The 13,440-nt window shown below is 48.4% G+C and overlaps 1 protein-coding gene across 1 annotated transcript in view; it reads right to left on the bottom strand.

Moving 5' to 3' along the window:
- The window catches only part of Sord (sorbitol dehydrogenase), a 29,522-nt gene extending 17,143 nt beyond the window's left edge, over nucleotides 1-12,379 (bottom strand). Inside the window, exons 1-2 of the mRNA XM_051144518.1 lie at nucleotides 12,213-12,379; nucleotides 1,077-1,110 (exon numbers count right to left, since the gene is read on the bottom strand). Coding sequence (XP_051000475.1) covers nucleotides 1,077-1,110; nucleotides 12,213-12,272 — 94 coding nt within the window. The 5' untranslated portion in view covers nucleotides 12,273-12,379. The remainder of the gene's footprint in view (nucleotides 1-1,076; nucleotides 1,111-12,212) is intronic.
- Nucleotides 12,380-13,440: the final 1,061 nt, after the last annotated feature.

Genomic DNA, 13,440 nt, shown 5'->3' with positions numbered 1-13,440 from the left:
TTTCCGACATTCTTTCTTCCAATTCAACCATAGCAAAACAAAAAAATAGAGTAGGCTGTGTCGGAGAGGGCCCCCCACAGACCAAGAAAGCCCTTCTGGGGTCACCTCTGCAATCAAAGCCTCCTCAGCGGCAGGATACAGTGAGCGAGGCGCCTCCTCCGAGTCTCTTAACATGATATCTCCATGAAAATGTTTAAGGCCTTGAATTTGCACTGCTTGCTAAACACTGATAGAAACAGCTGTTACTTCTGTCTTATCACTGTATGTCAACAATATCGCTGACCTTTGAGTAGCAAAGCTCTGGAGTTACCGAGAAAGCTGCTGCCTTCCTCTGATGTTTGCCCTGAGGGCTTCTGGGGTGAAGCATGGCAGGGTGAGAACATCCCAGATCATCAAGGATAAGAAAGAGGTCTGAGGGACCAAAGACTCTGCCCATTGCTCCCTAGCCTCAGCCTGGAGTCCTATGAATGATGAGCTGGATTCTGGGATGGAGGGAATCTACCCTAGCCAACAGTTGGCATGACTTCCCCAGGCCCAGATGCTCCCAGGAAACCTGCAGGACAGCTCAGCCCCATGGGAGCAAAGGTGTTAGGAGCCCTGCCCTGACATGACTTTCTGTATGTGGTTGATTAGGGTACAGGACAGGGCTTCCCACAGCCCCTCCCACCCGGACTAGACAGGTACATAGTTCTGGGCTGGCCCTCTTGGGTGTGCTAGCACAATGCTCCTTTCTTTGCTCACTATGAGATTTAGTTCTGTAGATTTCTACAGCCAGAATCATGATTTGGCATCTAATCTGGTAGACGGGGTACTCGGTCGTTAGGTGAGAAGGGTTGGTTCTGCCTTTGGTCCACATGATTCACATCAAAACACCCAGGGCAACTCAGCAGTCCGGTATCTTAGTTTTTCTCCTTCTGTCACTGATTCCTTCTGCTTCATACAGTCGCCAAAATAAACCATTGTGGCCAATGGACAAAGAAGTAAACACATTAACCAGTAGGAAAAGAGGGGCAGGGATCAGTGCTCACACTGCCAAGGTCCATGCCAGCAAGTACCATGTTTCCTCAGGGACCTACCATTTGGGCCTGGCTCAGGGATTGGGTAGTTCTCCTGAAATACAGAAAACAGAGGTTGTTTAGTATGCTTAATAACTTATCCTTACATTTTCCACTTATAAAATATTCATCTGGAGTTTCATTAAATACTCTCAAAACAGGAGTTTAAACCATCCACTGCGACCTGTGAGCACTGAAGAGTGCACCAGGCAGGCTCTGCTCTTCATCACCACAGTGCTCAAAACTAAGCACTACATCTGAGCCAGGCGCACGCTTGTAATCCTAGCACTAGGGAGGCGGAGGCGGATGGATCACTGAGTTCAAGGCCAGCCTGGTCTACAAAGTGAGTCCAGGACAGCCAAGGCTACACAGAGAAACCCTGTCTCAAAAACAACAACAACAACAACAACAAAATAAAATAAAACCAAAACAAAAAACCACATCTGTAATTAGTGACATGCCACAGACTAGAACGAAGCCCTGAAGCTGGGCTCCCTCCCTGGAAAACTGCCAGCTGCCCCCCAATCAAAGCCCGATTGTCAAATCCAGATGGAAGCTACTCTGGCTGCTCATTGCCCACCTCCTTTGGTGCTACTTGCCCGAGACTAAGAAAAAGCATGCTAGCAGCTGCCCCATGCACAAAGGCTGTGTGGGCTGCTCTGGGTCTCTAGCTCTGCCTTCTGTGTTGGATCTCTTCATCCTAAAAGTCATATTCTCAGATATAGGTCTGTTTGCTCTGCCAGGGTAAGGAGGGAGGCTGTAGGCCAGGCTGTACTTTCAGGCCCAACTCACCACAGCTCAGAGCTTACAGAGGTTAGAGAGTTTGGACACTTGGTCAAGATCCAGCCACCAGACAGAGGATTAATCAGGGCTCAGCCTAGCTTTATCTGACACTTAAAACAGTTTCCATTATACCTACTGCAGTCTGGAGGGAGACTGACCTTTCTTCTTCGGATGACAGAAAGAGCTGCCAATCACGTGGGGTGATTGATAGGTGAGCCCCATGCTGAGTTTGCTGATGGAGGCTCTGCTTAAAGCTTTCCACCTTCCTGGCCAGTGAGATGGTTCAGTAGGGAAGGGGCCTGATAACCAGTGGCGGTTCATGCCTGGAACCATGCGGTGCATGGTGAGAACCGACTCCCATAAGTTGTCAAGTGAACACACACACATGAACACACACACACACACACACACACCAAGTGAATATATATATATATATATATATATATATATATATATATATATATTTTTTTTTTTTTTTTTTTTAAGAAAAAGAAATAAAGGTAGAAAGAAAAAAACTTTCAAGCTTCCAAGTTTCCTGAGCTGCCTTTTTTATGGAGCAGGGTCTCACTATGAACCCGCGTACTGGAATCCACTATGTACCCCAAGCTAGGCTCAGACGCATGAGTCTCTTCCCCAGTGTCCTGCTAGGATTTAAACTTGTGGCCCAGGCCTGGCTTGAGCCTCTTGTTATAGGCAGCCTCCTAGCACCAGGCCACACTGACACCAGCTAGCACTAAATGCCACTTAACGCTACCACATCCCAATTTCAACACCAGGTAGTGCCTGGCCCTAAACCCAGGTGGTAGCCTTCCCCAAACCGTGCTTCCACGTGACGGCTAACGGCTTTTCTGCACTTCCGACCGCCAGTCTCTTCTGTGCTGGGGCTGACTGGCAGGGGCCAAGCTATGATGTCCATCGGGTTATTCTGTGCTAAGGGCTCTACAGGCATTGTCTATTCCACTCCAGGAGCTGCGTAGCCTGAGAGTGAAAAACTGGGACAGTTAGCAGGCTGCCCAGCGGCTGCAGACGCTAACGGAGGGTGACCACTAGTACGTGACTCCAGGAGTCACAAAGGGAGCCTTGGCTGAGGGAAAGGAATGTTTAAAGTACTTAAGGCATATTTTGTTGAGGGAGCTGTTGGTTTTTTTCTTCTTCTCAGTAATTTAAAGGTGGGCGGGGGGAGAATCTACTTATGAAGAAACCACCACCTTAAAACAGATGTCACCAAACTCTTCCTCAAAAAAGCCATGGGCCCCATGATTGTTGTGGACATTGGTTTCTGTTACAGTAGGTGAAATCTTCAACTTCAAATGAATCTAATGATCACTGATTTTGTTTCTAACTTAGAAAACCTGCATCACTACCAACAGCCTCAGCAGGCAAACCTCAGACACTAATGCCTGGTTCTTCCTAGCTCTGTGTCCAGCCAGGGCAAGCCTGGACATCCAGCCTCGGGTAATGGGAGATTGAAGCTTAGAAAAACAGCTGGAACAGCAAATAAACCCTGAGTCACTGAAGAGCTCTTTACGGCTGTAGTTGCCTCTCCAGGACAGTAGAGGGCACTGTACTGACAGTCTGTCTACTATCTAGTGGCTGAGACATTGATAGTTTCATTCTTCACACCATTTCCCTCCCCTCTCTACTTCCACTCTCTGCCTATTTATCTGAAGGTGACCTTTAACCTGTTTCTTCTCCCAAATGCTGCGAGTGCAGCTGAGTGCCACCAACCCATATTTCTGTGGTGCCGGAGGAGGAGCCCAGGGCTTTGTGCATACAAGGCAAGTGGTCTACCAACAGAGCCAAGGCCCTCAACAGGGCCCTCCCCCCTCTGGGTGACTCCACCCACCCCTCAGTGTGGCCCAGCTCCAGCTTCCCCCTCTCCACAGGAGACATGCCACTGGGCACAAGGCCATATTAAGACCAACCACTGGTAACCAAGAGAAAGCTCAGCTGATCTTACAGAGGATCAAAGTTCGGGTTCTGGCACCCATGCTAGGCTGTTCACAAATGGTTGTAAGTCCAGCTGCAAAGGATCCAATACCACCTTCTGGCCTCTGTAAACACCATGCACGCATGCGCGCACACACAGATATAAAATGCCTTCTTTATATTAAAAAAAAAAATCAATTCTCACAGCTGGTAAGCATGCGCTTAAAGCTCCAGTTTTGAGGAAGCTGAGGTAGAAGGATCTAGAATTTCAAGACTGCCTGAACTAGACGGCAAAACTGTGTCCCAAAACATATAAATAAACCTTAAGCTTGTAAATATTGTGCTAAGTACCGCTGTGGGTCCCAAGCTTTACCCAGTTACCACAGCATGGCCACTAAACACTAAATAGTGGTGTGAGGCTGGCTGCAACCTTGTTTGCCTAAGCTCCTTTTCCAGCTCAGATTTCCCCTGTGCTAAGCTTTCCTTTATCTCCTTATTTCAAGGTTCTTGAGGGCTGTAGCCTAGGGGCAGAACGCCTGCGTGCCTAAAAAGGGTGAGGACAGGCAGATCTGCACACTGACAGCGCAAGCACATTGAGCTGCTTTCTTCCTCAGATCCTAGACTGTCACTTTATTCCCAGTGATTTTTGTCACTTCAGACACACTCAAGGGTTCCTAAGCAGGATTTCTTATGACTGAGTCACAAAAGCGCAGAAAGGAGCTTTTAGGTCTTCTTTAGTCTCTCAGCATTCTGGAACTTTTCAGTCACAAATACCTATCTGAAGCACATATAGCGTAGCGCCACCGTCCCTCTCCTCAGCATGCTCACTCTCAGCTACCCTCAGACAATCTCCAGGAGCATGTTCCCAGGTAGACAGATATCTCAGCTATCTGTCATCCCAAATTATGTACACACACACACACACACACATTTTTGAATGTCTCATTGATATATTTGAATTCATACCCTCAGCCCACTTTGCCTAATATAGCTCCTTATTTTGTGGTGAGCCCCCCCACCACACAATTATTATTGTTGGTGGTGGCTTTTTGAGACAAGGTTTCTCTGTGTAACAGCCTTGGCTGTCCTAGACTCACTTTGTAGACCAGGTTGGCCTCGAACTCAGAGATCCACCTGCCTCTGCCTCCCAAGTGCTGGGATTACAGGCATGCACCACCACACCCGGCATAGAATTATTTTTATTGGTAGTTCATAACTGTAATTCTTGGGCTAGAGAGACGGCTCAGCCGTGAAAGGCTAGGCTCACGACTAAAAGTAAGTCTGCTGTTACTGATCGTAATGTAAATATCTGACGTGTAGACTATCTGATGTGACCCCTATGAAAGTTTTGTTTGACCCCCAGAGGAGTGGCCACCCATGGGTTGAGATCCACTGGCCTAGGTAGTCAGGGCTTAAAGACAAGGAAAGATGAGGGAAGGCAAGTTTCCCCTCCTCCGCCCAGCCTGGGTATGCCTGGGCAGAACTGAGGCTCTGGACTGGCCTGCCCATGTGCAAAGCTGGATTGCCTCAGCCTGCCGTGTCCCGAGGGCACATTACATAACCTCATGGATTTCCTCTTTTGTATCATGAGGATAACCATGAAAGGGAGTGCCAGCTCACAGCAAATACATTTGTTCTTATTACGAAAGAAACAGCCCAAAGTCCTGTTCCCGTAACAGGTGAACCAGCAGCTCCAGACAACCTTGTCCTTTGGGAAAGGACAGAGTACTTCAAACTGTTAGAGGGGATATTGGGTTCCTTTTTTTTTTTTTTTTTTTCTTTTCATGTTAACTTTGAGAAAACTGCCCTTTAAAAGGCTGGGACTTGGAGCTCTAGCAATGACTTAGGCTTGCTCCCTGTAGTGTGGAGATGAAGGAAGCCACCCCCATGCCTTAAAGGGTCAGGCACAGAAGGTAGTGGTGGCCTGTGCCCAGATTCTTAGGTCTTTGCCACTTGCCCCCACCTGTCCAGACTGCCTGTGACCCGGAGGGCCACACTTTCTTTCCCTGCTTCATTTTTTCCCTAGCCCCATGCATTTGCCTTGTGTTCTGAAAAAGTGGGAGGAAAAGCCAAAGGTTTTCCAGTTGGGCAGGAGGCTTTGTTCTAGCCATTGGTCCTGGCATGTGAGGCGGTCAAAAGAAAGGGTTGGAAGCTGTCCCATAGTCCACTGGTCCTCTGCCCAGGGTCCCCTTGTGTACCCTGCTGCTGCTGACCTTTCTGTTTACACTCGCCATTAGCCCTGAAAAGTCCCATTCCCCTCGCATGGGGACACCATTCCTCAATCTCACCTGCAGCCTCACACCCAATACTTCCCACTCGCTCAGCCTCATAAAGGCCATTTCTCCTTCTTCCTCACGATCCATATGAGAAGGGAAGCAAAGCATCCCAACTCCTGTGGGATCCTCAGGAGGCTTATGTTTGGATGTGCTGCGATTTAAGTCTCTGGAAACATCCAGTTGGATCGATCCAATAGCTGGGATTGTTTTTGTTTTTGAGACAAGATCTCACTGTATGATCCCCAGCTGAACTTGTTGTGTAGACTAGGCCGACCTCAAACTCAGAGAACTGCATGCTTCTGCCTCCTGAGTGCTGGGGTTAAAGGTCAGTGGTGGCACCTGGCTTCTAGCAGACTTTTGTATCCTAGGGACTGGTGCTCAGGCATTCCTTCTGAAACCTTCCTTGGGCTAACATGGCTGGGAACATAACTCTTTTGCACCCCCTGCCCATGAGAGCCAAATCCACACAGGCCAGAGGACTACTTAATTCTCATGTAATATAAATGTTTTCTTCCTAATTCAACACCAGCCAGGAAAAGTGACTGGATGCTCAGGACCATTTGAGCGGCCAGGTGGCCATGACAACACCTTTCTCCTCATCTAAAACATAACCACGAGGTGTATGTGGCAAGGCCAGGTCATTTTAAATGTTTTAGTAGATAGAGATGTATCTTGGTTTTTGTTTTTTTTTTTAAACATTATCAAAGCAATTCTCTTGTTGTTGCATCTTACTTATTTAGCGTGCCCATGCCCACTGACACACAAGCCACACAACATGCAGGTGGACGTCAGAGGACAACTTCTGGGCGTCACTGCTCCTCCCACCATGTGGGTTCCAGCATACTCACCCTCTCGCTAGCCCTCAAACCAGTTCTTTGCCCTAGGGCATGTTACACTTCCTCAAAAAGGAAAAACTCACTATCTTCACAGACCCTGATTATTATTAAAACTTCATACTTATGCATTCCTTTCTGCCCTTTGTAACGAACCAATTTTAATCCATCACTTTAAAATGCCTATTTTGCCAGGCATTGGTGGCACACGCCTTTAATCCCGGCACTCGGGAGGCAGAGGCAGGCAGATCACTGTGAGTTCGAGGCCAGCCTGGTCTACAAAGCAAGTCCAGGACAGCCAACATTACAGAGAAACCCTGTCACAAAAAAAAAAAAAAAAAAAAAAAAAAAAATTAAAATTAAAAAACAAAATGCCTATTTTTCAGCCGGTTATGGTAGCGCATGCCTTTAATCCCAGCACTCAGGAGGCAGAGGCAGGCGGATCGCTGTAAATTTGAGGCCAGCCTGGTCTACAAAACAAGTCCAGGACAGTCAAGGCTACACAGGGAAACCCTGTCTTGAAAAACCAAAAAAAAAAAAAAAAAAAAAAAAAAAAAAGGGGGATTTTCCTTTATCCTTTACTTTGTCTACTTACATAGGCAAGGACAATACAAAATAAACAAAAAACCCCGAAGCACTGCCTACTCCCTCCCCCAGGGTGCTCAGCGGTCCCTGCATAGCAGCTGATCAGTTCCCTATCCACATGCTGTAATAAGCAAGGGCTGGTCTTCTGGAAGAGAGATAGCACACCCTCCGAGGATGGTCCATGAGTTGATTTGCTGCCATGCAGTGGAACAAGAAATTGAGAGACACACTTAGAAATGGCATTCTGCCCTGTAGAGTCCAGCGCAAATATTAGTCTGTGGTCAGCTAGAAATGAAAATAAAACCATTCTTTCATCTCAGAGTTTGTGAAGCAGTGAACTAAAGTACCCAGCACGGGCTGGGATGCAGCAATGCAGCAATATCTTGTTTCCTTTTTCCAGTATCCTTGCTAGTCTAGCAAATTGTACAGCATACAGTATTTCTTTTTTAATAATTTATTTTATGTGCATTGGTGTGACGGTGTCAGATCTTGGAGTTACAGACAGTTGTGAGCTGCCATGTGGCTATGGGAATTGAACCCAGGTCCTTTAGAAGCGCAGGTAGTGCTCTTAACCACTGAGCCATCTCTCCAGCCCCATAAAATATTTCTTAAAAATGCAAAAGCTCAAACTGGGCATAGTGGCGCACGCCTTTAATTCCAGCATTCAGGAGGCAAAGGCAGGCAGATCGCTGTGAGTTCAAGGCCAGCCTGGTCAAAATAGCTCAAGGGAGAGAGACCCTGACTCGAAAAACCAAAAATAAATAAAATGCAAAAGCTCTGGATGCAGGCAGAGTTGGCATCAAATTCTGCCAAGTCCTCAATAGTCCCTGCCTCACAAATATGTCTGTCAGATATACTGAACCAGAAGGCTGAAGATGATGCTCCAGCATTATAGAGTTATGGGTGACTGTTCAGGCAGCAAACTGTCATTTTTTTCAATTTGGAAGCTGCTAACCTACACTTCCTGTTTACTCAGGTAATTAATTTTATTCCTTCTCAAGTCTCTGATGGGGTCGAGGACCAAGTAGTTGTTTAGGGGTTAAGATGTTTTTAGGTCTAGATAGATGTTTTAAGTTGATAGAGATGAGATATGATATTGATTTACATTCAGAATTTTAGACTCACCAAAATAGGAAAATATTTAAGGCTGTCAAATATAAATAGTCACACTATGAATGTAACATTAAAATAATTCCTGATTGTTTCATAATTCTCCTTACTGTATGTGGTTTATTTTATATACGTGTAATACAAATGTACATGTAAAAAATTTTAAAAATGCAAAAGCTCACAAGCCTCCCACTCGCCCCACCACCAAAGTTTCCATGCAGAAAAGCGAATTCGGCTGTTTTCTATTCCAATCTCACGAACCAGTAATTCCTCTTCCAATGAAGAAAAGCAAGTTCTAGATTTCTCAAAATGGGCCAAAGAGGCAGAAAGCAGTTGAACGACTGCAGCTGAATACAGAGTTCTGTCTGGCCCACAGACTAAGAATTTTGCCAAAATTGTCCTTGTGACAGTTGTGGCCTTTATCCATTTCTTCAAGCTAAGATGGTTTAAAGGCTTTGGCCTTCTGCTTAACTGCAGGGAGCTCCCATCTGTGAGGATGCATGGGACTCTATGCTGCCCTCCTGTAAGCACCATGCCACTGAAGCACACACAACCGAGGGAATACTGAAGGCCCTCCTGCTCCCAGCCTCCTCTCCTGGGTTAGGGACTCACATACACTCTACAGCTGGCCTTGAACTTGCTTTGGGGCCCAATCAGTCTTTTTGCCTCCTTCTCCTGAGTAGCTGTGATCACAAGCCTGGTGCTTCTCTTCAAGCCAGGATAACTACAGCAGGAGAAAAAAAGACTGCCCCTGAGCACACAGCCCTCAGCAGTGGCACTGGGACTGACCTCCACTGGAGGCTTTAACCTTACTATTTCCTTTTTGAGAAGACCCAGGCGAACCAACACTGTTTGCTGACCAGTGGCTTGCTGCTTTGTACATCAGCTTGCTCACTTATTTTCCCTCTTGCTTAAGTTCCAATTTCTCCACTCAAAATAGAGAAATCTCAAGCCAGGCATGGTGGCACGTGCCTTTAATCCTAGCACTCGGGAGGCAGAGGCACGCAGAGTTCTGTGAGTTAGTTCAAGGCCAGCCTGGTCTAGCGTTAGTTCCAAGGCAGCCAGGACTACACAGAGAAACCCTGTCTTGAAAAAACAAAACAAAAATAGAGATATCTGGGTTTTCCCTGATTATGAAAGTCACCTACCAGCCTGTCCTAATATGTGTGCATATGCACACCCACAACTCTAAGGTATACTCATCCACTAGTCTGTCCTAATGTGTGTGTGTGGGGTGTGTGGGGGTGTAAGCATCTACACACAAACACATCCCCTCTCTCACTTTATCCCCCAAGTTACAAATGCTCTCTGCTTAGTGTTGACGTCAATAGCAAGGAAAAGGGAATGCTGTCTTCCAGGCAGGCAGAGGGAGGCTGGGAGTTAGGCTTCCTTCCTGCTTCTCTCAGCAAAGTGGCTCGGGTCCTGTTTTTCCACAGAGCCATACCCTAGACATGTGCTGTCCTTACTGGTGCTGGGAGGGCAACACTGGGAAAGCCTGCACTCTCCTTCCTTTCGGAACCCTCTGGAATCCTGCTTTAGATATTAGGAATGGGTATTTCTCCAGAGAATTACTTTTAATGTGAGCTCCTGAGACAAGGACTTTCATCACCAGACTCTACCCCCAGCCACCCAAATGAAGGCTAGACCTCAGTTCCCACCCATGCCCAATCAAAGACCTAAAAATCTGTGGCTGTGTGCTGTTACATCAAAAGGGGGAAAACATGTCTTCCCACTTTGTAATCCATAGCCAAGCTAGCCTATGGCATTCAAAAGCCACTACCACCTACTCAGACTTCCTGGCTTTCACTAAGAGAGAACAGGTCAGCAGGGCATGGGAGTGTGTGCCTTTAATCCCAGCACTTAGGAGGCAGAAGCAAGTGGATCTCTGAGTTCAAGGCCAGCCTGGTCTACAGAGCCAGTTCCAGGACAGCCCAGGCTGTTACAGAGAAACCCAGTCTCAAACATACACACACACACACACACACACACACACACACACACACACACACACACACACACACAGAGAGAGAGAGAGAGAGAGAGAGAGAGAGAGAGACAGAGAGAGACAGAGAGCACAGGTCCCTCTAGATGCTGCATCAATGCTCATCCCACCACCAAAACTTGCACTGCTGAATCTATCTGCCTTAAGAAAACGAAGGACAGAGGTACACCATGGAGGTGGTGGCTCAGAGAGGATGGTACCTGGGGAGGAAGGGGAGAGCCAAGGAGGCCTGTGTTGGATCGCAGGGGTCCCAGCAACAACATATTCTCCATTGAAAGTCATTATGACCTCCCTTCAAGGGTTATCTATACGCAAGCTGAGACATGCACCGTTTCCCTAAAGAGCAATTCAGAACAAGGCGAGCCTCTGTGCAAGACAGTGCTTTAATGGTTTCTTTGAGCTGTCTCCCTCTTTTGGGATGCTTGGGAGTAGGGACTGTGTCCTCCCTGGGTCTTCAGCCCAACACCTAGGTCCACAGCAGGCATATTTTCACTTAGTAAACAGTAGTGACAAAAGGGACTAAGTTCCAAATCACTCTGCAGGTTATCTAGTGATGCATCACTTTTCTGTCCCCATACACCTGCAGTTTACTACAATAAACGGTCATGGTGTCTCTTTCGTTCCGCATGTTGGGTGCACGTTCCAAAGTGGCTGGACACAGCAGTAGAAAGACTTTGAATCTGAGTTCTTGGTTTGGATGCTCTACAGATGGAGAAGGAACTCTTGACTTATCTGAAAATGTTTCCAAACTCAAGTCTGTTTGCATTCACCAAGGACAGCCTATTCAACAGACCAGAACCATCCGTCTGGGTGAGTCTCCGCTGGTATGTGTTCTGTGATTGGGAAGGAGACAGAGACCCTGAGGAGCAGCAGAGACGGACGGTACCCAGTCCACACACTGCATGCCCCACTGAGATGAACTTTGTCCAGGAAACTTTGGTATGACCAGAGATGATTCAGCAGATGTCTGAACTCTGGTTCAGGGGGCAGAACCAACTTTAAAGCCACAGACAGTGGTACACAGAATGTTGCAGGGAAGTGATCCAGGTGTGGACTAAAGGAGGAGTAACAGGCTATGTCCCAGTTAAAGTGCGCTGTGAGCGATTACCGAACGCTGGGGCCTCTCATGACAATAACTCTGTGAAGGGGATATTATCAATTCCAAGCAAAGAGAATTAAATAGAAGCTTCACTGGTTTTAAATGCCACCTTGCCACCTTTTTCTGCCCTGCACTGTCTACGCAGAGAAGATTCTGGGTAGATCCTAATCCTGGAAGTCTCCCTCTATCCTTCTCAAGAGCAATAATAAGAGTGTTTACTTTCACCTATCGGAGGTGAAGGTTCGGTTCGTTTTCAACTGTCCTGGGCACAGGCCACGTGCCAGGCACGGGGCTAGGTTCCGGGACCATACGACCAGAATTCGCCTTAGAGATAATGGCTGGCTAACTGCTACCCCACCCCCCCACCTCCCGGTAACCAGTTCAGATCTGGGTAAACCGGGGCAGCCAGGGGTGCGTGGTGCGGGACACCTGCCAGGCCTGTGAGCGATAAGAACTTGGGAATGGGTGCCATCGCTCAGCTTGCCTAGGCAGGACTGGGTGGGTGGCTGTTTGGGCTCCCACCCTCCTTCCCCTTTTTACCAAGCGAATGTTCCCAGGTCCGTGCACCACGAGGGACAGGTTCTCGGCTGGAGCTGCCATGTCGCTCTTGCTTCAAGGTGTCGAGGTGTCGGCTGGACCCGGAGGGGCAGCTGGTGGTTCTGATCGCCCCAACGCCAAGGGTCTGAAGTAAGGGGCAGGGGCGGGGCCTTGACAAGGCGGCGCGCGCGCGTGGGCCGGGGGCGGGGCCTGTTGACCTTACCAGCCTGGAGGCGGGGTCTCTGGGGGAGGGGGGAGTGAGGGCGGGACTTCGCGCAGCCCCAGCAGCCGGGAGGAAAGGAGAGGCCTACAGTGGCCAGTGCGGGTCTGTGGCTGCAGAAGCTTGGGATGCCGCATCTAAGGCTAGCGCCGAGATCCTCATGCAGCAAGTTTAGGTCTGAGGTGGGGCGCGGGTGTTTTGTGTTACTAACGGTAATACTGCTGCTGCAGGCGGGACGTCGCGTGCGCTCTGAGAAACCTGCTCAGCGCTGCAGCAGCTTCCGTTGCCCCAGCAACCTGCAAAGGGCTTGACCCTAGCAGAATGAAAGAAGGAAAGCAAATGTCACACGGTCCTGATGCATCTGCATAAAGATGCTGTAGGGCGAATTTGCAAGCTTTTCTCTTTAAAAGCTTTCTCGTTTTCCATTGGCAGTGGGATTTCTGCCCAGATTCCGCCTTTAGTGCCTCCCCAGTTAGGACAAACAGGTTTTCCACTTTAGCAGTGAGCTTGCTGGCCCTCTCTTTAGATGTCCGGTGCCTAGAGTTTCTCTCCCTTTCTTTCTTCCCGCCTCCTCCTCCTTTTCTTTTTCCTGTTGTTGTTGTTGAGACAGGAACTGTCTGTGTAGCCTTGGCTGTCCCTGAACTTACTCTGTAGATCAGGCTGACCGCAAATTCACAGAGATCATTCTCTTCTGCCTCCTGAGTGCTGGGGTTAAAGGCCTCTGCCACTGCCGCTAGGCCATCCTGGGGTTTCATACCACCACCACCCACCACCATCTCCATCACCACCACCCACCACCTCCATCACCACCATCACCACCACCTCCATCACCACCACCACCACCACCACCACCACCTCCATCACCACCACCCACCACCACCCACCACCTCCATCACCACCACCTCCATCACCACCACCACCATCACCACCACCATCACCACCTCCATCACCACCATCACCACCACCCACCACCACCATCACCACCACCCACCACCACCACCTCCATCACCA

This window comes from Acomys russatus, chromosome 4, assembly GCF_903995435.1.
Source record: "Acomys russatus chromosome 4, mAcoRus1.1, whole genome shotgun sequence".
Classification (NCBI taxonomy): domain Eukaryota; kingdom Metazoa; phylum Chordata; class Mammalia; order Rodentia; family Muridae; genus Acomys; species Acomys russatus.
Note: the sequence above shows the minus strand (reverse complement) of the source record. Positions and strands in the feature narration are given on the sequence as shown.